General features: G+C 40.1%; 1 protein-coding gene and 1 long non-coding RNA gene across 2 annotated transcripts in view; both read left to right on the top strand.

Annotated features, from left to right (window-relative positions):
- LOC142775100 (uncharacterized) overlaps positions 1 to 4,428 on the top strand; it is a 32,275-nt gene extending 27,847 nt beyond the window's left edge. Inside the window, exons 4-5 of the mRNA XM_075876425.1 lie at positions 3,291 to 3,499; positions 4,402 to 4,428. Coding sequence (XP_075732540.1) covers positions 3,291 to 3,499; positions 4,402 to 4,428 — 236 coding nt within the window. The remainder of the gene's footprint in view (positions 1 to 3,290; positions 3,500 to 4,401) is intronic.
- Positions 4,429 to 17,631: 13,203 nt separating this feature from the next.
- Positions 17,632 to 20,966, top strand: LOC142776975 (uncharacterized). The gene is made up of 3 exons (XR_012887887.1): positions 17,632 to 17,709; positions 20,494 to 20,530; positions 20,633 to 20,966. It is a non-coding gene; the product is annotated as an uncharacterized LOC142776975 (long non-coding RNA).
- The last annotated feature ends 6,099 nt before the right edge of the window (positions 20,967 to 27,065 follow it).

Here is a 27,065-nt window from a genome sequence, read left to right as displayed (position 1 = left end):
AAAATCACACGTAGCAAGCCCATCTATCAGCCATTCAGTGATTTGAACATGGTGTGCTCGCTCGTTACAGAGATCGCCGCGGCAGGCCGCTACTTGTCCACACGTGTGTGTGTGATCACACTAAAAAAGTCACGCATTCGAAAAAAAAAAGTGCTCAAGGTAACAAGGCACGCGTGACAATTTTTTGTGGCCCTGGCATTTCTCTTTCTGCTTAGCTTCCAGTGCTTTCGTCAGGATAGAAGAAGAGAGAATGCAATTGCAGCATGCGACAAACCTTTAAAACTCCACTCCCATTGGAAGGATTTTTAAAACTTTTGCGGCGTTGAATTCGTGAAGCAGTAAGCTCTTCCAGTGAATTCATTCCATGGTTATTTGAAAAAGTGTTTCAGGGCCCCTTTAAGGAAGGATTTCACTTTGGTGGGATACAAAATAGGCGCCAAATCAGGGGTGTAAAGGGGTTGAGGAATCGCCGCAATGTTGTTTATCATTAGGTATCATTGGGCTGACCCAAAGTTTGATGTTGTACTGCTGTTAAATTGTTCACTGCATTTTGCCTTCGAACCAAGTTACTCAATAGTGGCCCACTAAAAGCATGATCTGGCTTATGAGTGATCACACATGTACATCTGGCACTTGGCACATCTTGAAGATATGCCCACCATTGTGCATACACATTGTGGGCATATTGCGACACATACTGTTATGTCGGCAAAAGATTATTTCTGATACTTTTTATACAGATCCTGTGCAGCCGGCTTTTACTTAAAAAAGCCGGCTGGTGTCACTCTTTATTGCACTCTATGGGGCCGTGTTGACGTGTGTACCTTAAGGTGCAGATCATATCTCGGTAAAACAAGATTCTCTTCAGAATCTGGTGAAGCCTTGCACACTTTATTGTTTGTTTCTTAACTCTTTCGTTACCATGTTTATTCAAATTGGTCACCAGTGATCAGTGCTTTGAATAGTCTATTTTGGCTTGTTCAATTTGTTTCTCATGCTCCTAGCACTTCTTGGTAGCTAGTCTATTCACTGAACTTGATTGAATTTGGACGTTTTGGTAACATAGTGATTTTTCATCGTCCTTTGTCCAAACGAATTTGCATGTGTTGTTGGGAAAATGTGCTTGGCTGATAATTAAGCTTGTGAGGATTCCATGTCACTCGTGATTGTGCTTCAGTTACATTAAAGCTCTGCAATAAAAAGAACCCCTGCAAGTCAAATACCAAATCACGGTGTCAGCTTCACAAATTTTCAGTGTTGAGCGGTAATAATTGCTAGAAATTAATGCCAACTTTTCACTAGAAAGCTGTTGTTTGGATATGGTGAAAATTAATTCTACCTAAAGGTAATTATGAAGGTCCATCGCATGTATAATATGTGGAGGTGGCCTTTTCAGCCAGTTTCCAGCAGCTTTGATTATGCTTCTATAGTTATATCAGACACAAAGCTGCATCCATTGTTGTCACGTGTGCCGCAAGAAATGCACGCTATCAGAAACTATCTTGCTGGTGCTCTTGAACTGATTGACGATGAGCTTTGTCTCCACAGATGACAGTACCTCAGCTTGAAGTTCTGACGGCGATGATGTTTTGCATACGTTTGGGACGTCTGTAGCCATTCAGTGGTTGGTTTTGTTTTTGCTCAAGTGGTCTCCTCGGCTATGCCTGTATAGCTGCTGACCTTTGTGTTTAATTCTAGAGCTACTTTAGTCATGTGCCAAGTCCGTATGCCACTCAGGTACTCTGTGCTGGCGCCACCTGCAAAGGTTGTCTTCACGACAAGAAGACCGCCTAGAGCACATTTGATCCCGCACAATGGAGCGGCACGAGACGTTTTAAGACTGTGCGTGATTTTGTTCCCCCCTTTTTTTATATATAATCAGCGAAAATGCAAATAGATATGCTCGGGTGCATAGTTTAGAACGCCAACGTATGTGGAGACAGGTGGCTCATGGAAATAACTGACACAAAACAAACTGGTAAAGTTCAATGGACAACTGATTTATATAGGCATTGTCAAAATTGCAGGGATCCATCTATGTTAGAGCACCTGCAGGCTCTTCTCTTAAAGAAAAAATGTGGAAAAAGTGCACAAGTGCACCTTTGTCTCACAAAAAAAGAAGAAAAAACAGGACATGGTTTACCGCATGGCTGGAGCAATGAAGCACTACCTCGGTTCACATTTTTTTGTGCATATGTTACTGGCAACACCATGTCGAAGATTTTAGTTTCTGTACTGTTACATTGGCAGCAGATAGTTGGCGTCCCCAGACAGAAGACAAGCATTTATTGTCTGCCTGAAACTTATCATGAAAGGGGGGAAAGGAGGCAGAGAAGGAACAAAGAGAGAGAAACGAAGAATGCATGTTCTGTCTTGCGTCTACTTCGGCAACCACTGGCATTGCAACACATACCATTTCTGGGTCGTTTATCTCCAAAATGTATACTCTGAATTGTTTTGATTCTGACTATTTTTGAGTTCTTTATTGCTCTGTTTGTCAGCTTGCAACAAAATATTACACACTTTCAAGTTTTTCTACGTTCTGCGATATTTTTGTTGCATTACAACTCATGCTTTTTTGGAAAGAGCCTTTTGTTATGCATAATTCGGTGTGTGGCATTGTGTGCTAATGTACTTTTCAAACTTACTTTCAAACCTGATTTCCAAGGCTTACGAAAAATGACTAATTTGTCACAATAATAAAAGAATAGGTAATGGTAGGATTCGGTGCTCCGGTTGTGTCTATTGAAAAAGTTTATGGTAGAATTCTGTGCACAAGTTGTGTCTACTATACTAAGAGCATATAATGAGATGCAGAGTACTGTATCATAAAATGTCATTATGGAAGGTCAGTTTTACAGAATCTCATTAGGTGTACAAGGGGTTATAGAAAAGGAAAATTGCTGTCCATTTATTTGTTGAGCTGAGCTACAAGAAAACCTCTATGTATATGTCTGAAAGAAAAGCTTCTTATTTCTGGTCCAGAATTTGAAGCCGGGACTTGTGCTATCCTCCCAGAAAATTATTTCTATAACGAAGGGGGGGGGGGGGGGATGGACTTGATGTGCCGCTTCTTGGCTATACCACTGCCTTTTAGGGGTGTCACTGTACTAGGTCAGCTGAATAGTTTTTCGTCCAACATTTTTTTATTTGAGTAATCTGTAGAAATTTTCTTGTAGCTTTGCATTACAAACAAGTATATAATGATTTTTACCTGTCATAAGTTATGATGCACTGACGAAAATTGCCCTGGGCTTGCAAAGTGTGATAAATATTATTGTTTCTTGCAGTGCTGGATGAGATGAAACACAAAGTTAATTGGAAGCAGCAAAAGAAAAATGGGAATCCAAGTAGAGTTAAGTACTGTGCTGTGCACAAAACTGACTACGCACCTTGCTGCTGCCAGTGCAGTACATGGTCTGAACCATTGGCAGCTGTATTTGAAGACCAGAAAGATGGTACATACGCATGTGAAGAGTTCGAGCTGTTCTCCACACAGGTAATTCTATAACGTTACTGGTACTAAATGCCATTTGAAAGCATGCCGTGTGCTTTTTCATTATTTTTTATAGTCAATGCAGGTTTATGAAAAAAAATGTGAGCATACTGTGAGTGGTAGATTTTTTTAGAGTAGCTGCAGCATTAAAAGCAAACCACTTTCCATCACGGTCACCAAGGTGTGCCACTAATCTCAAGGAAGTGGGTTTGGCTCATGGCAACAGCAGCCACCTTTCAATAGAAGAAAAAAAATGTAACAATACCCGTGTAGCCTAGAATGAAATGGGTACTGCGACATTTTTCCAAGTAGTCACCTAATGGCTCCGTTGAAAGAACTGATTGCCCCATGAATCAACATTTGCAAAAGATTCTAAAATAAGTCAAGTACAAGTGGAGGTATAGGTATCAATCACGCGCTTTCTCTCTATGTATACCAGCCAGTGGACTGAAAGCTACACAGGGAAGGAGATGACAAAAAATCAAGAAGATGAGTGCCTTCGTCAGTGCACGTTATTGTCTTGAGCACTTTTTTTTTTTTCCTTAAACACGCGTTTTACTTTCAGTGATTATGGGCACATGGTGGCATTTCATGGTGTCCATGGCAACTATACAGCTTGCGATGCTCAAATCAGTCAGGGGTCATGAAATTTGAGTTTATTGCATGGCCATCTAAGTTTATGGCATCATTTGTCAAGATAAGAGAGAACGATTTCTAGTTGACATTGAGAATTAATTGTAAATTCCACAAAATATGCAGTGCTAAAATGTTTGCCTCGCATGTGCTCAGGAGCCTTGACTACAGTTAAGCAGTGTTTACTCACCATGCGAATTGTTGCAGGGCCCCTATAGGTGCACATTAATGAACTGCAAGTGGTTAATTTAATCTGTAGTCTTTCTCTACAGCAATCAGTGGTGATCCAACTGTGCTAATTGCATCATTTTGCTACAATTCCTTATCCCTGCTCCTTGCTGCACATATTCGAGTACAGCTTGTGCCAACTGCGCCAATGTTCACTAGTCCAAGTTTTTACCAGCATCGAACTGTTTATGGTTCAGAACTATTTTTGGTTGCAACAAACACTGGAGCTTTTTTTATAGTGCCGCTGCCAATCTACCTAAGTATCTGCGCTGCTGCATGTGTCTTCATTGTCTAAAGTTTAGCATGCCATCAATATCCTCTCATATTTATTATGGAACTGTTGATAACGCATATAAAATTGACTTTTTTTTGTTCGCGAGTCACTCCGGGTATCCTAATGTAGTCGATGTGGCCAATGGGCAGCAGGTATCGATACTGCATGCTAGAAACGACCTATACACGCAAATTAAGATTTGGTCGTGAAACGTTTTGTTTGATATTTCACAAAAAAGCATATGCCTCCAAATAGCACTGCACAATGTTCTTCATTATGCCTATTGTAAAGTTAAGCCTAAATATCCATGTAGAGCGCGTCTGGCACAATGTGGTGCAACTGCTGTTCGCGAATGTCCAAGGGTTCGTCGCGCATCTTGATTGCCAAACCAACGGATCACGGGGGCTAGCTAGTGCACACAGAAATTGAGCCGCGAAGTTGGCCACAAATAAAGAACAAGTGTTCTCACACCTCCTTAATGCCATCAGAACAATCGGTGTTGTCGTCAGTAGACCCTCCCCCCCATAAAAAAAGTCAGGTTCACCGCAAGGGTGAAGCAATGAGTGCATTAGAAACAAATTGGCTGGCGGCTCACTTTTTGGGATCTGATCTCACGCAAATCTACAAACGCTGGTTTAAGAGAGTATGGCCAATCTAGGAAGACTGTTCACACATTTTCTGACGGCTGCTAATATAGCGAGGTACCACATGCGCCAGCAACAATCTGGCTCGTAAAATCATAGATTGCAGTTGCTGCTGGAAGGACCCCCCCCCCCCCCCCCCCCCCTCGTGTCTTTTGGGGCTAGTGAAAGACCAGCAGCGCATTTCCTCTCTGTTCAGCATTTGACGACTGGTCTAAAAAACTCTCATGCACCTTGGAGTGAAGGAAATGCAGCGACATAGCAGCGACGGTAGAAACCCTGTCGATACTGCCAGTATAATTTCTATCACAATAATAGGCAAAATAAGCCTCCCCGACTAATCTTATCAAGTGATTCCCTCACACTTGTTGAGAACTATGCTTGCGAGCAGTCTCAATGATGCCGCTGTTTTTTCGAAAATCGCACAATGACTCCCTCTTCTCTCAATTAAAAGAAAAAATGGTAGTACTCCTCTTACCTAACCAGTCGGTCACCATCTGTTGTCTTGCCTGTTTGCAGAATGCCATAATTGTTCCCCAACTGTGTCAGTAGCATGAAGCTCATACCCACCCATCGCACCTTGACAGCATATTTAGGTGCTAAATTCGTGAACACGTGGTGTCTCAAAAGCCAAGATTTCGACAAATGGACTCTTCTCCTTCATGGCTGCCTTGAATAAATTCACCCCTGCCCCCCCCTATGTAAACATTGATGACTGACTTGGCTGAGTGACCCCAGTGTCGGGAACCACCACCTACACAAATTAGACCCATCGAGAAAGCTTCAAGTTCTATCTGACCTCTCCCATCAGGATGCATGTTTACTGTGCCGCCTGTGGTTAGGAGTAGCTTTTACGAAGGTGTACTCCTTTCGCATAGGAATGGTGGATAGCTCTTGATGTGAATCCTGCGACACTGACGAGACAATAGAGCATCTACTGTGTTCATGTGAAGGTTTTGCGAGTGAACCCAACTTGCTACACGAAACGTTAGAGACACTAGACAGTAGACCGTTTTCCAAAGAGAAGATCCTTGGTTCATGGCTCTATGTGTCGCAGGCCAGCAAAGCGACGCGGGCATTGCTAAGTTTGCTTAAGACGACCGGACTACGCAACCGCTTATAAGCGTGCAATGGACAAGGTCACAGCTACACACACGTTGCCCTTCACTTCTCTCTCTCTTCTCCTTTAATCCCCTCATTCCTTCCCCCAGTGCAGGGCAGCAAACCGGATGTGCATCTGGTTGACCTGCCTGCCTTTCATTTCTTCCCTTCCTTCTCCTTCCCTCCTTGATCACTGACCCCACCCCCTTTGTGCCAGCTGTTTAAATCTATGCCAGTTTCATATTTTAAAATACATTTTTTTTCTGAACCTCGAAAATGGTAAGTGCTGAACCCAAAGTCCTCTAAATTAAAGGAAAATGTCACTTTCTGCTTACACCTCTAGCAATTATTGAGTAGGGCGGAGCATCATAGAGTGAGTTGCGGCGATTATTTAATTTGCTATGTAAAAAAATTTAAGACAGTATAGTTCTCACTTGCAGTGATAGAATTTTTTTCTTCATTCTCTAATTGTTAGAATGCTGGTTTCCTAATAGGTTCTCTTCGTATGAGCTTATGACATTTATTATACCACAAATATTGTGCGCCATGCCTACTTGGTCACTAGCACATCTAACTGGCCTTGTCACTAATGTTTGACTTTTGCACGTCAGGCACATCTTGGGCAGTGCAGTGAAACAAAAATGTGACACTTTGGTGCTAAAAACTTGATGAATGGCTGCTCTCTGGATGTTTTTTTGTCTCCTTGTTTGCATTGCAGCAGCATTTCTAGTGTGCACACTAATAAGAATATTAACTGAAAATTTATACATTGTTTGCACCAAAATAATTATGAATTTCTTTTTTTTCTGCTCGAAAACAGGCTTTTTTCTGCTCCGAAAATTGTTTCAAATGGTAAACTGGCTTGATCATCACTGGGCATGCCTCATCATCATATCGTGGTTGTGGAAAGCAAATCCCCACAACTTAATTGAAAAGCTAACGGAAATAAAATGTAGCTTTCACCTGTAGTATGTATACGTTGGATGCAAAGGAGACAGAGACTGCTTTGAAATACATGTACCACTAGACAGCTGATGCTTATTTTTCTTGTGACTTCTCTTTGAGACCCCTTACCATTCTTTCCCGCTCTCAGTAAAACATCAGGGAAAAATCAGTTCCAGGCAATGCTAGCTGAACGCTCACTTCCGCAGTGAGACTTGAGAAGTAGATGATCATCTCTCAATGCCCTGGGCAACCAGAGTTATGAAAATCAGTCAACAACTTTCATTCGTCTTTTTCTCTCTTGTAAATCTAACTTCCATGTTACTCAGTCCGATAATCCACATTTGCGGTCTTAGAATTGTGTAAAACAAAAGTATGATATAGTGTAGCCACAGTAGTTCTGTCATCATTACAGTTTGCAGCTGCTAATCCAAAAAATAGGGTTTTAATCTTGGCTGCTGCAGCTGCAATTCAATTGTGGTGAAATGCGAGGGGCTCTTATACTATGCCATGTCAGAGCACATTGCTGAATCTCAGGTGGTCTAAATTCTTCGGTTCACTATGGTATGCTTTATAGTTGTTTCGTCATTTTGGCAGGGAAAAATTTGCAATTTTTTTGTTATTAAAATTAGGATAAAAATTATCACAAAGGTTATACCGAATGTCAAAAAACGCTCTCCCCCCATTTATCGAAAAAAAAAACTGCAACCCATTTTATTTTGTGAAGTTCGTTGTAGAGATAGTAATATTGATGAACGTTTAATCAATGAACCTATTTTAATTCACATCCTTTATTTAATCATCACTTTGATTGATTAAATCTTTTCAATTAAGTGTCAGGAACACATGCTACGCAAAAATTCTGAATTTGTGCCAAAATTATAAGCAATACTGTAGACTATGATGTGATCTCAAGTCCATGGTGGGCAAGTTGGAGTGGCTGTATAGTGTACACTGATGACCACTGGAGTAGCAAGGCTGCAGTTGTCTAAGTCAAGCGCTTACCCTCTCATTTCACACTGCAGATGCATTATTTCACACAGCCAGCCTTGTCATGTAAACTCTCCACGAATGCATTTTCTGCATACTTTTGTTTGGACTGACCCAAAGCATATTGGTAAAAAATATTTATTTTGGGCTAGGTTTCAACTGGTATGCACTTGTTCGCTTTTGCTGCCGTAACTTTTCATGCAGAGTGGCAGTGCTAAAAATCTATGGCACACTCTGATGCAGAGATTGTGTATGTGCTGGGATGTCTATTTCAAGCTTCAGTTATGCCCGACAGTTCTTTCTGATGGTTAGTTTGCTATAATTGCACTGGTTTATTACAGATCATGGGTTGGAAAGTCATAGATGCTTTTGCAGTTCAAGGGATACCATGCCTAATCTATTGAATGTCTCATTGACCTGTCATGAGTAAGAGGGCACGAAACACGTGTCGTGCTCTGGAATGTGGCTCGCATGCGCCAGACCCCCGATGGCGCGCATATGAGCCACGTGACCCGAGCCGTACTAGGAAATCCCGAAGGATGAGCTGTCACTGTGTTACGGCATCAAACTGTGAAGACTAGGAAGGTCAGCGTCGCTACAGCAATAAAAGTAGAGCCGCCCGGTTCTGAAGGATATTAGTGACGAGAGGCCCGTGAGGTGGTCATCGACCTCGGAGGCCCCGAGTGAGGCTGTCCGGACTTGCCGCAACCTTGCGCAGCAGTTTCTTTGGGACTACAGCTCTTCCATCCCGCGCCAGAACGAATGCGGCCCACACCAGATCATCGGAGTGCGACGTCAATGAGGCCATGAACGAGTTGGGTTTCACCAATTGGGCTGAAGATGACGAATAAGACCGGGACATTGGCATTAAAGACAAGTGGATCCTCAAGCAAACGCGCGCTGATGACAATGACGGCGAGACAGTACCACTTCCTCGTAGTTCTGAGGGTGGCATCTGAACATTAGGAATGTTCAACTATTATGGGAGCACAGAATGGTAGCCACCAAGCAGTCATCTTAGGTAAAAAGATTAAGCTTGGTACTGAACTTGACATGGATAATGGTTAGTTATGGTATCGCTGTATAGCCGATTATTGTGTGCATGTTTCTTTTTCGAGTCAAGTTTCAAGTTAGATTACTGTTTGCCATTTTGTGTAGTATTAAATTTAGTTTGCCGTATTACCTCGGACTCGCGTCTCTTTCTCAATCCAACCCTTCGCAAGCACTCCTGTGGTAAATTGTGACATGACCACAGAATGCTGGAGAGACTCTTCAGGTTTCAGGCATGTTATTTTTTTTTTACAACGTAAGCATGTGTGCAGGGTCCCGCAATAAACTGCACATAGGTCATTTTGTTGAGCCCATTGGTTGGGGTAGTTGCAGAGCTATACACACAGAAACAACAGATAAGCACTTCACGAAGTTGGTATAAAATCCAGTTACACATGCAGTAAAATAATTTTATGAAAAGTGACCAATGCGCTTCATTTCCTGCCTGTAGTATAAGTTGTTTGTGCCATTTTATCCTACATAATCAGCTGAAAAGAGAGCAATTTAATGTCCTTCAGCAGATTGCTGCTTTCAATGGTGCAGATGAGGTATCACGAATTTCATGCTTTGCGAAAGGCTCTGGGCCAGGATTCAAGTGAAAGGACAGTTAGTATATATAGTCTATATAGTCTACAGTAAGATATGTAATGGTTTAAGAGCTTTGTAATCATTTCATGAAGTATAAGTGCTTCCATATGGTGCTTGCAAAAGAGTGAAACTGGAAAAAAGTATCTGCAGCACCTTTCGCTCTTCTCATTGCTGTGCAGAGCTGTAACATAGCAATAAAGTTCTCGATCACAGAACATTGCATTGCCCGAGCGATTATTCACGCATGCAAATTTGTTGTTCGCTCAAGGCATCACTTGGTTTGCTGGCATATTTGATCATCTCTTGGTATGGACCAGGACAGAGCAGAGATACTTAAATAAGTATTTTGGAATACAGATATAGAAATACATGGGTTGGAAGCCTAAAATACAGATACTGGAATACATTTGCCTTGGACATAACAAGATATTTCAAACATGCCTTTGCAAAAGGGCTATTTTATGGCAGCATTTTATGTTCCACAACATTCCAGGAATACTGCTTATTCGTCAATCGTTGCTGCAAGTTTCCAGCATTGTTTTAGTTATGATGCCAAATAGTATGAGTGTATAAATAGTTAAATTTAAGCCCAAAATGAATATGAATACAAATCAAATAGGTTTTGGATAGCAAGGAAACTGTTTTAAAAAGACACATAGAATTATACAATTTTCTTATTTCAAAGAAATATTCACAAACTTTACCAATCTAACATTGCTATTACAGTTAACAGAAAAAAAGGTACCACAATTTTGTAAACTGAGGTAATATCATATACAGTAATGACTAGAGCCTTCAAGGTATATTTTAACTTTAGTATGAATACAGCAGTTACTTTAGTATTTGAAGTGGTACTTTGCCTTCATCTTTTAAATAATACTAAGGCCTAAATGTTAAATAATGTTTCATGAGTGAACATCATGAATCTCATTACAATGATACTGTATTGAGAATACTTAAAGCAAAAATTTTTTTATCATGTTGTGAGTGAAGCACCGATAGACCCTTATAAGCCTATGCATCACGTCAATCCACATTTTAAAAAGAGAAAAAATAATACATAACTCTTCCGAAGGGTTGTTCCCCGAAAAGTTATTCCGTTGGGAGTTTTCTCATCAGTGCTAATTATTAAAACACTACTTAAAAATATTCAATTCAAATATGTGGTACCCAATTCAAGTACTGAATAGAATTTTAATCCTATTAGATTAGGTATATAAAATTTTCAAATATTTGCACACCCCTACGAAATAGTGTTTATTATTTGTCTAGCTGTTTGCACCCATTTTATTTAGTATTGAATGGTAGAAAAAACTTAATTTATCATATTGTGACACGCTTGTGTGTTTCACTCTTGTTCTGCCCACTAAAAGAGCCTTTTTAAAGCGTTTATCAACAGCATTGATTAATATACAAAAGCAATTTTCATAAATAGTTATTAATGAATAAATAGCAAAACTGGGGATTGATTCATCGTTAATTGATTTTTAAAAAATTAAAGGCACCCTTTTCGTAAGAGGGATTTAAACTCACTACCTTTGAATTGCATGTTCCTTGCTGCACCAATTGAGTGATCATAAAAGGGTGCTTTCTCATTTATTTTGTTGGGTATTTATGGATGTTTATTCCCTGGGAGTGTTAGCCAGTGTCACTCATAGACAAGGTGGCAAGTGTGGAATGCTCTTTTTTTGTCAGAGGGTGTCGTGTGGCTCATTATCTTGCCATGAGTTGGCAGCTGACCCATCAACTCTCACATGCTACCTTAACCATGAAGTCTGCGATGAAGCTTAGCTATGAAAGTACAAAAGAAGGGGAATCGTTCAAGAGGCTCATATCTTTCTTGAACATAACCATTGAAATCAAGAGACAACTAAGCCAAGGAAAGCAAGGAGTATCCTTTGTAATAACTCAGCAGAGCATTGGACGCATAATTCGAAGGTTGCAGGTTCAAATTACTTCAATGGAAATGGAATCTTTTTGTTCATTTTTGTTCCTTTCAGTTTAGCTCATAATTATTAGATGAGTAAATAACAAAGTATGTCCTCTATCTTTTGCTTGGCCCAATTGTTTCTCTTTTTTAAGGTGTGTAATGTTTCACATTTCTTAATCATTTGTGCTGCATCCAAAAAAATGCCAGTTTCCATTTCGTCTGTTTTCACTCTGCAACATAAAAGGGGGGTGAAGCCACTGTCCTGCTTCCTTTGATAGACAGTCAAAAGGGTTGTTTGCGTGTACTTAGAGTTCAACAAAGAAGCAGATTGGCCACACCAAGTGCAAAGAATGAGTGCTCGACTTGTGTATTTGAGGTGACTTTCCATTTTTCTGACCAGATTCTGCGGCAACATGCCTTTTTTCGAAATTCCTCATGTGAAGATCTGGTCTGATGCAACATAGCAGTGGCATTTCTTGCATGCTCGGTGCACACACATTCACATCGCCTGGATTGGGACCTCCAATATTACTGATTAACATCTCATGTTATGCATGTTTCTGGGATTTATGAAAAGTGTAAATGGCATAAATTGTCACACTCTACTTTTTCGATGTAGTAAATCTAGTTTCAAGTTAGTAATTATAAAAAGATAAAAAACGAGTTTTTGTTTGTTACTCATTTTATTGTAACTTTAGGTGCAACAAAGTATTTGTATCTTAATATAGTTTGTGTGCGAAATCAACGGTTAGCTGACTGTCTAAGCATTTGTATAAAAAAGTCTATACTGTTAAAAAAAAAGCTGTAATATTTTGTGCACTGTCACTGTGATCATGCTGTTTCTTGAGAGTGCTGTATACACAAATGGATGTGGGTGGTCTAAAGACCACCTGCAGGCCACCCATACCTATTTGTGTAGACAGTGTAGTACCTTCAAGGATCTGCTTCATTTTCAATTCCTGTGGCTCTTTTCTGAGGGGGGGGGGGGGACTCATGCAGAAGTATTTGTGTACTTCCATGTTTAATGGCAGTAAAATACATTAAATTGTTCTTCAGCTTGAAATGTTACTCTCTGTTGTCATTCCTCATTGTGAATATGTCTTCAGACCATATGAGGTGAAAGATGCCTGCCTCAAAAGGTGCTTGGCAAAAGAATGGTTTTCTTGTATGAAGTTATGAACTTATATCCAGAGATTCTGAGTGAATACTACAGGGGAAAAAGTGCTACATGTATAGTTTTAATTGAAAGTGCATCACTTGTATGTCCTGTTTTCAATTGCTTTAATGCTTGCCATGTTTTTTCTAGGTGGCTCCTGTGGCTTCTTGCTGGTACAAAGTAAGTCCCACATGTTAAAGAAGTATCTGTATGGGCTATTGTTTGCACACATTGAAGTTATAACATTTTGAAAGGGACACTAAAGGCAACTATTACGTAGATATAGTGATCCAGATACCTCGTAGTGTTACTTTTGTGCCAAGGAAGGGCATATTTTGAAATAAAATTACGTTTTAGTGATCCGCATCATGTAACGGCACTTCAAATTACCTGCCTCAAAAAGCGGAACGTCTCACGTCACTGTTGGCGTGCACAACATTGCCAGGCTTTACTGTGCAGCCACCGACACTAGTAGCAGCAGAACGATAGCAGCGGGAGCCACAGCAGCAACAACAGCCATTGATCAATTTTCTGCCATTGGCTCCGAGATGGCACACGTGTTTTGGTTCAACTGGGCCCCACTAGATGGCAAAACCTGTCCAGTTTAACCACAGGAAAATTGAATTTTTGAACCACTCGTGCCATTCCTCATAGTAACATCCCATGCCAATCCTCATAGTAACGTCTCGTGCCATTCCTCATAGTAACGTCCGATGGTTCTTTTTTTCATGAATCAAACAGAAACGAACATGCAGCATTTTATTGCATCTCTTGATGCACAGAAGGTTTTTTATTTAGTGCAGCTAGATCGATTACTAGTGATTACTTGTAGACGGTTCATCTGACGTCATCGGAATCATTTTGAGAATGTCCTACTGTGTGGTGCATGTATTCTTGTGCATTTACCTTGATTTTTCAGAAAGTAGGGCACTGCTGTTGACAATATTGTCATCTTAGATGTCATACATAGAGCTTTCACTCTGACGTAAATTGTTGTTTCACTTTAGTGTCCCTATAAAATAACATAAATGACAGCTCTTTGTTGTTTTTACTTTCTTGCTTTGTGCCATTCATTCAGAATGTTGACTTTTTCTTTAAGGTTGTGGTGACAGTTGTGTTCATCAGAAAACATGCAGTCCAATTTAGTCATTGTCTTCCACAGTTTAATATCAAAGTAAAATTTTCTGAATTCAGGAACAGCGCAACCTACAAGTAGTTACTTCGTAACTACGGAAGCGAAAAAAACATGGACAGAAAAGAGCGCTGACTTTCAACAAAGATTTAATATCGGAATGAAGTACATATATAGGCAAAAATTGAGAAAAAATGGGCATGCGTAGAAGGGTGCAGGGACAAACTGCGATACACTGTCAGCAAAACTCTTGTCTCCCATTGAAAGGGCTAAGAAAACAATGCATATGTAACTTAAAAAAGATCGAGATACGCAATCTCCTTATTCAACAATGCAACCGATGGGCAACTTACACATTTTCCGTCAAACTTGTTTATTTGATAAGCTTCAATAATCTCACGCGTGGCCTGCGAGTTGTGCTTGCTTAATACCTCGCAACGCTCAAAAACTGGCACGCAGCCGCAGTCTCTGCAGTGGATTCCGAGGTGTCCTTGAACTGCGTTGTGAACATTGTTATTGTGCTCTCTTAACCGGTCATTAAGGCACCTTCTGGTTTGCCCTATGTATACCATTCCGCACGAAAGCGGAATGACATACACGACACCAATGACACAAGGTACAAAGCACGTTCTGTGTTTCACAGTGCATCTTCCTTTAATAGCAGCTGGAATATTCACCAGCTTACAAAGCTTTGTAAGCTTTTCTGGGGCGGAAAAAATAACAGTAACACCAGCGCGTTTACCGATTTTTTTCAGCCGATGCGACACGTTATGCAGATACGGAACTGCAACATATTTCATGGGAAGAGACGCGCTTTGAGGCTGAGATCGCCCTCCTTGATATTTAGTTTGCTTCAAAAGTTTTTCCGCAACAGCAGAAATCAGGGCGCTCGAGTAACCGGCGCTTAAGAGGCGCTCTACCTGTGCTTTAAAACTGCATCGCATTGAGTGCGGGCATGACCTCTTGAGAGCGTTTACCAGGCAACCTTTAATGATACCCCTTTTCATCAATTTTGAATGAGCTGAGTGGAAAGGTAAAAGGGGTTTACCACTTCTCGGTGAAAACAGCCAGCACAAATGAGTACTTCTAAGACAGTTCATTTTGGTATAAAATCACTCGAGTGCAAAATTGACACATTAAATGTATGCACATTCATGCAAAGTGTTTTGGGAGTGTCAATGTGTGGGTGCGTGCAAGCATGCAGCCAGGTTCGCACTTGATTATTTCATACTAGAACACTGCACTTCAGTATGAACAAGAGAGTGATTGCTAGTGCACCTCCAATGTCAACACTGAACTACACTAATGAAAAAAAAATCACCTATTTAACCATTTCCCTACTAAAGACAAGCTATGCTTGTCCACACAGTTTGTACAGCTCCCACTGAAGATAAGCTGGGCTCGTTCCTGCTGAAACAAGTGCTTTGTGGTGCCACAATCAAGCTACCCTGATCCCTTTCACTGAGTTATCTTTGACTTTGACTGACGGCTAAAGAAGAATGGGAAAACTTGCTTGAAGCATGCATTTCGGTTGAGAAGTGACTTGACTCTAGTAGCCGAAATGAAAAACGGCATCCTGCTGTGTCTTTGTTCGTGCGCTGGCAATAACTACGGGGGACAAAAAAAGCTTGTCCTTGGAAGTTTTGTTTAAGTCTAAGAGGAAAGAACTATTTCAGTGCTTCTCTGAATGCAGCCACAACTACACCGAGCAATATGCTTTCTCTGAACCACCATATTCAGATGACGACAACATCTCAACATATTGGCAATAGCTGCTGACAGAGGTAGACAAGACAACACTGGGCTACCCAAGGTTGTGTTTCATAACCTCACTTGTCACTTTGTTTAACTTCTTTAATTTTGAGGAGGCACAAATTTCTGCACCCATGATACAATGCATAGAAGCCAATGCTTTTCATATATGCAAAACAATAATTTTTTCATGCATCGTGCAAATACAGCTCCATTAGTGTTTTTCTTTTCAATTACTTGCACATACGTACGTAGAATCACTCATCTGAAAAAATTGGTGCTTTTGCATCATTTCTGACAACAAAACTTGGTAGGGTAAAAGATAATATGAGATGCCAAAAACTTGGAGTTCCTGACAATTACCTCGAGAGATATGCTGTTATGTGCTGGAGTCAGATTAGTTTATCATTCATAAAGAGCCCAGACATCTTGAAGATTTGCCTGGCTCGATACAATCTTGTATAGTGGCTGGACATAATACACTAGTATGGCCGGACATAATACACTACCTATTAGCACAAGGAGAAGGAGGAGGAATGAACTTTATTAATAAAAAAACAGCAAGTTTAGATGGCTGGGCCGAGGCCTTCCATGAGGGGATGCCAAGGGCTTGCTTTGACACAGCCTCACGGGTGTGTTGGGTTGCCCATGTTTGTTTATCGAGGGTGGATCTCTGTAGAATCTCACGCAGCCTGTACGAGAAGGTCGTGGTGTTAGTGTGTGTGCGTACTGTGCTGGGAATTCCCACAGCATATGCGGAAGCGTAGCTGGGTGAGTGCCACTGCACCGGCAGTTGAGAGTAGTGTAAACGTCTGGAAATATGAGGTGGAGGAGGGCAGGTGAGGGATACATGTTGGTTTGCAGTAGACAGAGTGGTGGCCTGCACCCAGCAGAACAGCATTTTTTTTTTAAGTTCTGTTGTGCGTTTATTATTGATGGCTATAAAAAGCATAGAACATAAGTGAGCCACAATATATACCAAAGCATTTAGCAAGAGCAGTGGGATTAATCTCCATCCACAGCTCTCTATAATGGAGCACTCAGACACAAGTTTATCTGAGCAATGTAAAACTGGGATGAGTAGAATACATTTTAAGAAACGTTTCAAAGTAAATTATTCATGAAGCTTATGGAAATTAATATGTGAGGGCAAATCTTGTTGTTCAGTTATGCAACAGTGCATTGGTCCCGTAGAGCTGGGTTTCCAGTGGTTGGGAGACCCTGCCCTAATAGAGCAATGACATGAACAGGACATCTTAACTACTGTCATGTTCCCATTTTTAAAATGAAAGTTTGTTATTGCACGTATGCAGTAGCTTTTGTCTACAGGCTGTCACACTTCATGTGTCAGATCAGACATTGGTTGAGACAGCAAAATTAGGCAGGGGTTTCAAAAAGTCACAGAAAAGAAGTAGTGTTGTGTTTGAGCAATGTCGTCCCTTATGTGTGGTGTTGCGTGCAATGGAACACTTAGCTCACGTGTTAACAATAGTGTCAGCTGCAAATTGGGTACATTTTTTAACCATATGTAAAAATTGTCTATTCTATGAATTACATGACCAGCTGTAGTCCATTTCTCGTGCCTTATGTCAGCTACCCCTGTTTGTTCTCTGACCCATATATCTGCTAACATTTTTCATTCTGCTGCATGCTGTGTGATCTAACTTTCTCTCAATTTGCTTTGTTATTGTACATGTTTCAGCATCCTACGTGGTCACAAACAGCATGCAATCATTCTACTTCTTTGACTTCATGGACAGCAGCAAACTGCCCGTCGTTATTTGGGAAGGCCTGCTGTATGTACTCCAGCCCATCTGTATTCTTTAGTGGGCTCCCTTTTTATGGGTGGACCATGCTGTTACTAACTGACCTTAATTGCTTAGGTACACTTACCCTTGTACAAATTGTGAAGGCTGTTTGCTAACCGTACACTCATTATTTTGCCATGCAATCGAGCATTGCATATTCATATTTATCTCTACTTTACAATTTTCTTATTTTAGCACTTTGTCGTATTATGCAGCTCATCACAATCATTACTAAAGAGTGCTATGTCATCTGTAAACTGGAGGTTTCTGAGATATTCTGTGCTAATCTTTCTTCCCAATTCAGTCATTTGTATACCTTATCTCTAAGCATGCTGCGAATAACACTGGAGAGATCTTATTTCTTTGTCTAACCTCTTCTTTTATTGCAAATCTATTTCTTTTCTTGTGAAGAAGCAAGGTAGGTGTAGAGCTTTTGCAGATGTTGGCTAAGCTATTGTTATGTTAAAAGCATTCCTTGGAAGCGTGCTGCTTCCAAGACTGCTGATATAAATATGTCATGTGGGGAATACATTTTTGTATTTTGTAAAAGCTACATATAAAGGCATTTTTTATACTTAGCAGATTTCTGAATTAGCTACATGCTATGAAAAGTTGGTGAAACCAGTATGTGGTAAAACCAGTACTTTATTAAGGCAGTGATGTACCATACCCGCATTATTTTTTGTGTTCTTCTGAACTCGCAGACAAATTTAGTAAGCAAGCATTTTGCCATCCGTTTTTTGTTGTTGAATACCTTGCTCTTTGAGGAAAGATCTTACATTTTTCAATGAAAAAAAATACAATAGAAACTCAATTTAATAAAGTGCTGACTGTGCTTGAATTAGTTGAGTAGGAAAATTCATAATATAAAGGTATTTTTCTTCCCTTGTAAATCTAAAGTTGTGACATAGTGATACCAATTAACCATCATGGGATTTTATTTGCCAGTAACACATGCCTGCACATGAGAAAGAGTCCACAAATTCAGCCCGAATATGGAGCCTCTCATGTTGGGACAATACTGGTTAGGCAGACTGTCACGCGAAGGTATGACAAGCTGCCGATATCCAAAAAGAGGGAGAAGAAATTCAGTTAATGTGCGAGCAAGCAAAGCAAAAGAGTTCTAAGGAGGCAATTAGTGTCATCTCTGGTATGAGCTATTAAATAAGGAAGCAAATGACTGTGTTGCTATAGTTGGATTTAAATGTACAACAAAACACCACCAGTACTAGTGCCATTTTGTACATAAAAATGTTACCAATGGTTTAGTTTATTGTTTTGAGAATAGTGTTGGGCGCATCCTTGTCAAAATAAAACTGGTCATGACTAGGGCAACTGGATGTTTAAATGTGGTCACATTGCATCACACACTCAAAAAAAAGCCATTTTGTGTTACAATTGAAAAGAAATTGCTGCATTAATTGCTACTTGTTTGTTTCCAGAAAAGCTTGGTTAAAAAAGTTTAGTGCCATGACAGCTTTATTAGCTAGATTTGATGACATCCTTGATGAAGCCTATGGGTACCTGCAAGGAAATTAAGGTTTCTCCATTAGATCAGGAAGTTCATAAAGTCTGGATTCGTCATATCGTGTTTTAATGTAGCATGGATGTAGAGTCAGGCTTAGCTCTTCACTTTAAATATCGACAAGTGGTGTAATGGGGGGCAAAGACAACGACGAGGGAACATGTAGAAGCACACACTGCCAAATGGGTTAGTGAAGACGCTCAGTAATCGGAAATCTGTTAAACGAAACTGCTGCCTAAATGAAACGACTGCATCAAATATATGATTGGTTTCATCTCTGTATACGGCATCCCTGTTCATCTCTCAGTAAATGAAACTGCTGTTGAAGGGAACCGCTGTTATATGGAACATATTTTTCCTGTCCCTTCAAGTTCCGTTTATTAAGAGTCTGTATTTTTGAAAAAAAAAAATACTCAATATACGTGTGCAGTAGGCCAGAATCGAAAGCGATCCTGTAAAAGAAGCTAATTCATTGCTGCACAATACGATGAAAAGTACACTTGCACATCCTCTGCCAAACAATTTGATAAAGTAAGCCTCAGCCATTTCTTCAAACAACCGCATCACGACTTTGCTTGAGATCATGATGCAGTTGCAAGGAAATTGGCTAAGCCCTTTATCAAATTGTTTGGCAGTATAGTGTGTAAGCATACCTTCGATCATCTTGCACAGCAATTATTCTTTTTTTTCTTTTGCTGTATCGCGTTTGAGTTCGACCTTTTGTGTACATGTGCGCTCTTATGCATGCTGAGTGTTCTTTCCAAACTGAACTAGTTGGTAGTGTGCATTTGTACATATGTTCACTCATCTTCATTTTCTTTTTTACTGTTATGCCACTATCTGATAATAAACTATGCACCAAGTAGCACAGAAACAAGTTTAATTAGCTCATTGTTAGTTTGCTCATGTTTGCATTTTCTCTTTTTATAGTCATTATGTTATTCACATTTTTATTAGTGTGGCATATTAAAATGACCCTTCTAAAGATAAAGTACTCACCAGACTGCCAAAAGCCAGGATATTTATTACCTACATTATAATTCAATTTCTAGAGGTTTGTTGCTATATCAGTATGAAGAAAACTAGCAATAAGTAATAGGGCTGTACAGGTAAATAAATGTGGTTTTCATGTTTTTATGCGCATTGAAATAAGTACTTATTTGAAGGCAGAAATGTGCCAGCTTGAGGAGTTCGAAATCGCTGCTATTTGTGTTTATTTGTTTCCCATGTCTGTTTTTGGTTGGCAGATGGATGATTTTGAGCATGTGGAATTGACAGGAGAAGGTGGGTTAAATTTCTCTGCCTCAATGCAGGCTTCGTTTTGTGTGTGTGTGTGTCTGTGCATGTTTTCACCCTTATGCTTGAACATGCGTACTTCTTTTACAGATACCCCTATTCCTGCCTCTGACTTTTCCGGCGCCACCTGAAAAGCTCACATTTCCATATACTAATCTTGCATTTTAGTGTTCTAGTCAGGGAATGTTCCCGTTTTTTATGCTCTGCCAAAGAAGTGCCTCGTAAAAGGTTGCAAAAGTTTTGATGATTGATTGATTTGTGGGGTTTAACGTCCCAAAACCACCATATGATTATGAGAGACGCCGTAGTGGAGGGCTCCGGAAATTTTGACCACCTGGGGCTCTTTAACGTGCACCCAAATCTGAGCACACGGGCCTACGACATTTCCGCCTCCATCGGAAATACAGCCGCCACAGCCGCGATTTGAACCCGCGACCTGCGGGTCAGCAGCCGAGTACACCTTAGCCACTAGACCACCGCGGCGGGGCTGCAAAAGTTTTAGTCACTGTTTTAAGATATGACGTAATTATTGTGATAAACTAACTTTTTTACCTATGTGGCATACCCATATTCCTGCCTCTGACTTTTTCAGCTCTACCTGAAAAGCTCACATTCTCATATACTAATCTTGCATTTTAGTGTTCTAGTCAGATAATGTTCCTGTTTTTATGCTCTGCCAAAGAAGTGCCTCGTAAAAGGTTGCAAAAGTTTTAGTCACTATTTTAAGATATGATGTCATTATTGTGATAAGCCAAATTTTTTACCTATGTAGTATACCCCTATTCCTGCCTCTGACTTTTCCGGCTCCACCTGAAAAGCTCACATTCTCATATACTGATCTTGCATTTTAGTGTTCTAGTCAGATAATGTTCCTGTTTTTATGCTCTGCCAAAGAAGTGCCTCGTAAAAGGTTGCAAAAGTTTTAGTCACTGTTTTAAGATATAATGTAATTATTGTGATAAGCCAACTTTTTTACCTATGTGGTATACCCCTATTTCTGCCTCGGACTTTTCCAGCTCTACCTGAAAAGCTCACATTTTCATATACTAATCTTGCATTTTAGTGTTCTAGTCAGAGAATGTTCCCATTCTTTATGCTCTGCCAAAGAAGTGACTCGCAAAAGGTTGCAAAAGTTTTAGTCACTGTTTTAAGATATGATGTAAATATTGTGATAAGCCAAATTTTTTACCTATGTGGTATGTATACCCCTATTTCTGCCTCTGACTTTTCCAGCTCTACCTGAAAAGCTCACATTTTCATATACTAATCTTGCATTTTAGTGTTCTAGTCAGAGGACGTTCCCGTTTTTTATGCTCTGCCAAAGAAGCGCCTCGTAAAAGGTTGCAGAAGTTTTAGTCACTATTTTAAGATTTGATGTCATTATTGTGATAAGCCAACTTTTTTACTTATGTGGTATACCCCTATTTCTGCCTTTGACTTTTCCAGCTCTACCTGAAAAGCTCACATTCTCATATACTAATCATGCATTTTAGTGTTCTAGTCAGAGAACGTTCCCGTTTTTTATGCTCTGCCAAAGAAGCGCCTCGTAAAAGGTTGCAGAAGTTTTAGTCACTATTTTAAGATATGATGTCATTATTGTGATAAGCCAACTTTTTTACTTATGTGGTATACCCCTATTTCTGCCTTTGACTTTTCCAGCTCTACCTGAAAAGCTCACATTCTCATATACTAATCATGCATTTTAGTGTTCTAGTCAGAGAACGTTCCCGTTTTTTATGCTCTGCCAAAGAAGTGGCTCGTAAAAGGTTGCAAAAGTTTTAGTCACTCTTTTAAGATATGATGTCATTATTGTGATAAGCCAACTTTTTTACCTATGTAGTTCTTATAAAAAGCCAAAGAAGAAAATAAGGCAAGGTCTAGTCACTGTTCCGTGCTATATCTCTATCAAATATTAAAAGCCAAAGATTCAGCTTTTTACTAGGTGAAAATACTCAGTCACTGTTCTGTGCAATCGTTTAATTGTTTAATATGTGGGTTGTACAAAGTTTTATCAATAAAATTATCATTCTGCTGTTTTTAAACTCACTCTATCTGCTTGTCTTGCAGCAACAGTTTCTGCTGGGTGGCACATAGTTGATTTAATAAAAGAAAATCATGGGTTGCATATGAAACTCTCAACAGTTCTTGCATTCATATGCTGTTGTATGTTCTGTATATAATATTTATGCCTATTACATTTAGAGGTGAGCATGTTTAATTTTAACTGAAAGTAGTATAGATGGGTCTAATTTCTTTTATAAATTCAGTTACTAAAAAACGCCGATGAACACAGGGAAAGGAAAAATTAAGCAGAATGACAGGAAGGTTAGCCAGTTCACAACACAAGTTTGCCATAGAGATAAGGTGGTGATTGGCATATGCAGCTAGAACTAATAATATAAACTGTAACGTGGAGCCTGGGTGAACTCAAGGCGATTTCATTTGTGCTCAAATGTTCAATGCATCGTCGCGATTTTTGCGTATTCACATAAGGCACTGCAGTGGCTCAGTGGTCATGGTGCTTTGTTGTGAACCAGAAAATGCAAGTTAGACACCAGTCATGGTGGTCACATCTTGATATACAGTAGACTCTCATTAATTCAAACTCAAAGGGACCTCCGAGTATTGTTTGAATTATCAAGAAGTTTGAATTATCAGAAGTTCTCAAATATATGACTTTGGGCATGGTGACACATTGATTTTATCACGTTTAAAAATTTCTTAGGCGTTTTTAAACCCTAACTGCACTTAATGAACAGAAAGCAGAGGTGCAAGGTTCACAAGTTTATTGGCCATTTTTACTGCTGATCAGACCTTTTCAAAATATCGTGAATCGCCAACTGCTTCTTTGTTATAGGTATGTGCCTTCAGCACAAAGCTCCCTGTCCCAGTTGAGAAGCATCACGGTTTACCATGCGTGTGCTCCATTTAAAACATTTGTTTACTAGCAAAGGTTTTTTTCCTTTTAGCCCCGAGGCACCTATTTTTCATTTTTAGACTGTTAATATTATATAAGGAAGCAAATTTTCAAATAGGGAAAGCAGCAGATATTTTTTTGCACGAAACAGCAAAAAGTATCAAGTAACCAAATGACGGAGTTTGAATTAAGAGGCTTTTAAATACATTGAAAGAATAGGGGGCAAACAATAAAATTAATTTTGCTTGATTCAACCAAAATATGAATTACCAAAATTTTAATTATCGCGAGTCTACTCTCGATAAACTGCTAAAGGCCCATGTACTGTAAGATGTCAATGCAAGTGGAAAAATGCCGGGTGGTCAAAATTTTGTGCTACTATACGCTGTAATATCTCTTGTATAGCTTGTCACTTTTGGATGTTAAACAATATAAACCAACCTACATACTCATATTGCAATGTGCTATTGGGGCCTTAATTGCTACAGGCTGCTTGTGTTCGGATGCTACTAATGTGTTGAAAGAGTAGCATGTTCATATAGCTCATTTCAATCAGAATCAACAGCGAATGAGCTGATGCATAACTAAAGCAAGCTTGGCATAAAGCACTGTCATCTTAACGAAATCAACGAAGGTTCTTCACATCAGGTGGTGCAAAAGTTCAACATGCCATAGCTTTGGTCCTAATAGACCTAGAACATCCATATTTGTTTCACTGCACACAGTTCTGATACCACATTATTGTGATACACTGATTTACTATGTAAATCTCTTAATTTAGAAAGGATTTTGCTGCCCAAAAGGCACATGACATATTTTATATCTCATAAGGACCCCTGACACCATGGTTGAAAACTGGAGATGCTTGTGTTGTTTGACAGTCATGGATGTGGGGGCACTTCCAACAGATTATTAGTGATGGGTGCTGCCTATAAGATATATTAATTTAGTTTTAAGGTAAGGGTAATTGCTCATCTGAGTTATGAGCACCAATCAACATCTCTGGCTTAACGTAGGCAGAAGCCCCACGTGCGTGAAGTTTCGCGAGTATAGCGAGTATTGTCAACGTCAGAGACAATAGGACAACATCGGAGAACATTTGTGGGGTGCCCACAATACCCAGACTGGCACCCGGCAGGGACTATTGTTCGTCGCCCCTCTCGCTCGGTTGTCGGGCTGCTCTCAAGATGATTTTGGCTGCGTGCGCCAGGCATACTCTTCGTTTTTCTGAGAGGGACATGCTCAAAGCACCCACATCATTCCACTCTTCACCACCAGCAGGTCCCGCAATCCGAAACAGCGCATTTAGCATCATCAGCCTCTCCTCCACTGTGGGTTGCTAGGTTCTTATGATATTTGGGTGGGCATTTCGAACTGATGCAAAACTGTTCTCGAATAATGATGCTAGCACTAATTATAGGATGCCTTAAAGCATTTATGATTCAACTTTGAGAATACCAACCAGATGCAAAGCTACAAATTACTGTAAAAAAAGTTGCAAACAGAACTTTCGCTCTCAGCTAGGGGTCCTTTCAGACTACACTAGAAAAGCACATCAACTTGCCGAGTTTCATCGAAACTGATCAAGAAACAAAATATATTCTTGAAAGCACTGCTACCCTAATGCCTACTAAAGTGGTTAATCATCCCACTGACCACATGGAAATATCTAAGAGCCTCCAAGCATACTACATTTGTAGCATATACTGACAACATGCTTTACATGCATTAAAGTATGTAGCCACTTTCCAAGGTTTGGCCTTAGAAGCCACTTGGATCACTATGCGTGGCATAGTGTAGGGTCCAGGGCCTATAGCTTTCTGCAAGGCACAGCTGTGCCACTTTGAGTTCCATACAGACAAGGCAGCGTGGATCTGTCAGAAGAGACTGTATGCTTATGAACACCTGCACATATAACAATCAAGCTCAGCAAAAAACCTTCAGGAGATAGTGTGCCCAGCTTAGAGAAAAAAGATGCACTCTAGGTATCATGTGTATTCACTACATATATATGCCACTTTCTCTTAAGCCACAAGTTCTGAAAATATGTGGCTATAGAAAGCCCCGGAAAATATCATATACATTCGAGAAGAGACTAATCCTTCTACAATACAACCTTCATCACACGCTTACAAACACCTCACCATTGCGGAGAAACTGCTGGAACTCTGCATCAAAGAAAAACCCCGCTTTAGATTCTTATTTTTTTTACTTCCGAGTGGATTTTTAGAAAAAAACTTTCAGCCTATTTACTTCCGCGTCCTGATTTCGGGTGTGCAGTCATTTCTCAAGTACAATTTGTTCTGTTATAAAGCAAATCAGTCCTACACTTACCTCAAATGAACACTGTAAGCAGTAAAAGAAGAATGAGTGTTTTATCTTCACTTCTATGCGGCTTTCAGTGCAGATATTTTGAAATGAAACAGAAAGGCCAATAAACTGAATTCATAAACATATAAAAATTGACTTTTTTTATTTCCTGCAATAGAAAAGCTGCATACTCCCTAAAGGAGACTTGTCCCTTGTCGGGGCTCAATGGGTTTTAAGACCATGCACAAGATCACCGAGAGGAACGGCTATTTGGGCTAGTTGGTTTGAATTCATGGTAATAAGGGCAGTGGTAACAGCACTCGTGTTGTCCTCTTTGCTTTCCGTGCCTCGCCTTTTGTCTGTTTCTTCTAGCACCTTCGTGCTCGCGCTGCAGCCCTTATTACCATCACCGAGAGGAAAGCACGGAGTGAAAAAGAAGCAAAATAAAACTCTGAATAAGAACGTTGAAAATCTATCACATTTTCTTGATTCCAATTGAAAAGGCAATTATGCATACAACGGCAGCCATGCAGGGGGTGAGAGGGAGGGCAGCAATGGAAAACACAATGCCCCAAATTGTACAATGCCCGGAGTAAGGCGTTCGATTATGAGGAGGTGGAGGAGGTAAGTGTTTTATTAATATAACTTTTAGTAATGAGAATTGTGCCTTGTAGCGTGCAAAAACAAGTCGGTCTTGGCACTATCAATTACATTGGGCCAGATGGTTCAGGTGACAGGTGGTCTAATGACAGAAAGAAGTTTAATCTAGTAGACATGGTCGCTAAGTGCACAATTTCATGGCTGGGATTGGTTTAATCAGTGATGTTGTCTTCTGGTATCGCATTTTATTGCTCGCAAAAAAGTAGACTGTGCGTATGTTTGTATAGTTTTTGTACGTTGTAATCTGTGGATAGAGCGAGCAATATGGTCTCGAAAACTCAGGCTTTACCTGAGCTCACAGTTCAAAACAAACACTGCAACATTCCTAATTAGCCACCGAGTATAAAAGGCAATGTAAAAGAGAAAAAAAGGATAAAAATCAAAAGGAAGAAAGACCGACTTGCTGGCAGAGCCACAAATTGACTCTGTTAATTACCCCCCCCCCCCCCACTACGCGAGATGTGACATTCGATATCACTTCCCCAAGCATCCTGACCTTGGATGAAATAGGAAATGCTAAACGTGGAGATACATCCAGAATGATTCCTCAAAACATGGCATTTTCGTTTGCCTGCTTCGTGGACTTCTCCGCCTGTCAAGACCCAGAGGGACGGTACGGGGACAGCCAAGTTTCAC

Source organism: Rhipicephalus microplus, chromosome X (genome assembly GCF_043290135.1).
Source record: "Rhipicephalus microplus isolate Deutch F79 chromosome X, USDA_Rmic, whole genome shotgun sequence".
In the NCBI taxonomy this organism is placed as follows: domain Eukaryota; kingdom Metazoa; phylum Arthropoda; class Arachnida; order Ixodida; family Ixodidae; genus Rhipicephalus; species Rhipicephalus microplus.
The sequence above is the reverse complement of the archived record's forward strand: the minus strand, read 5'-3'. Positions and strand labels throughout refer to the sequence as shown.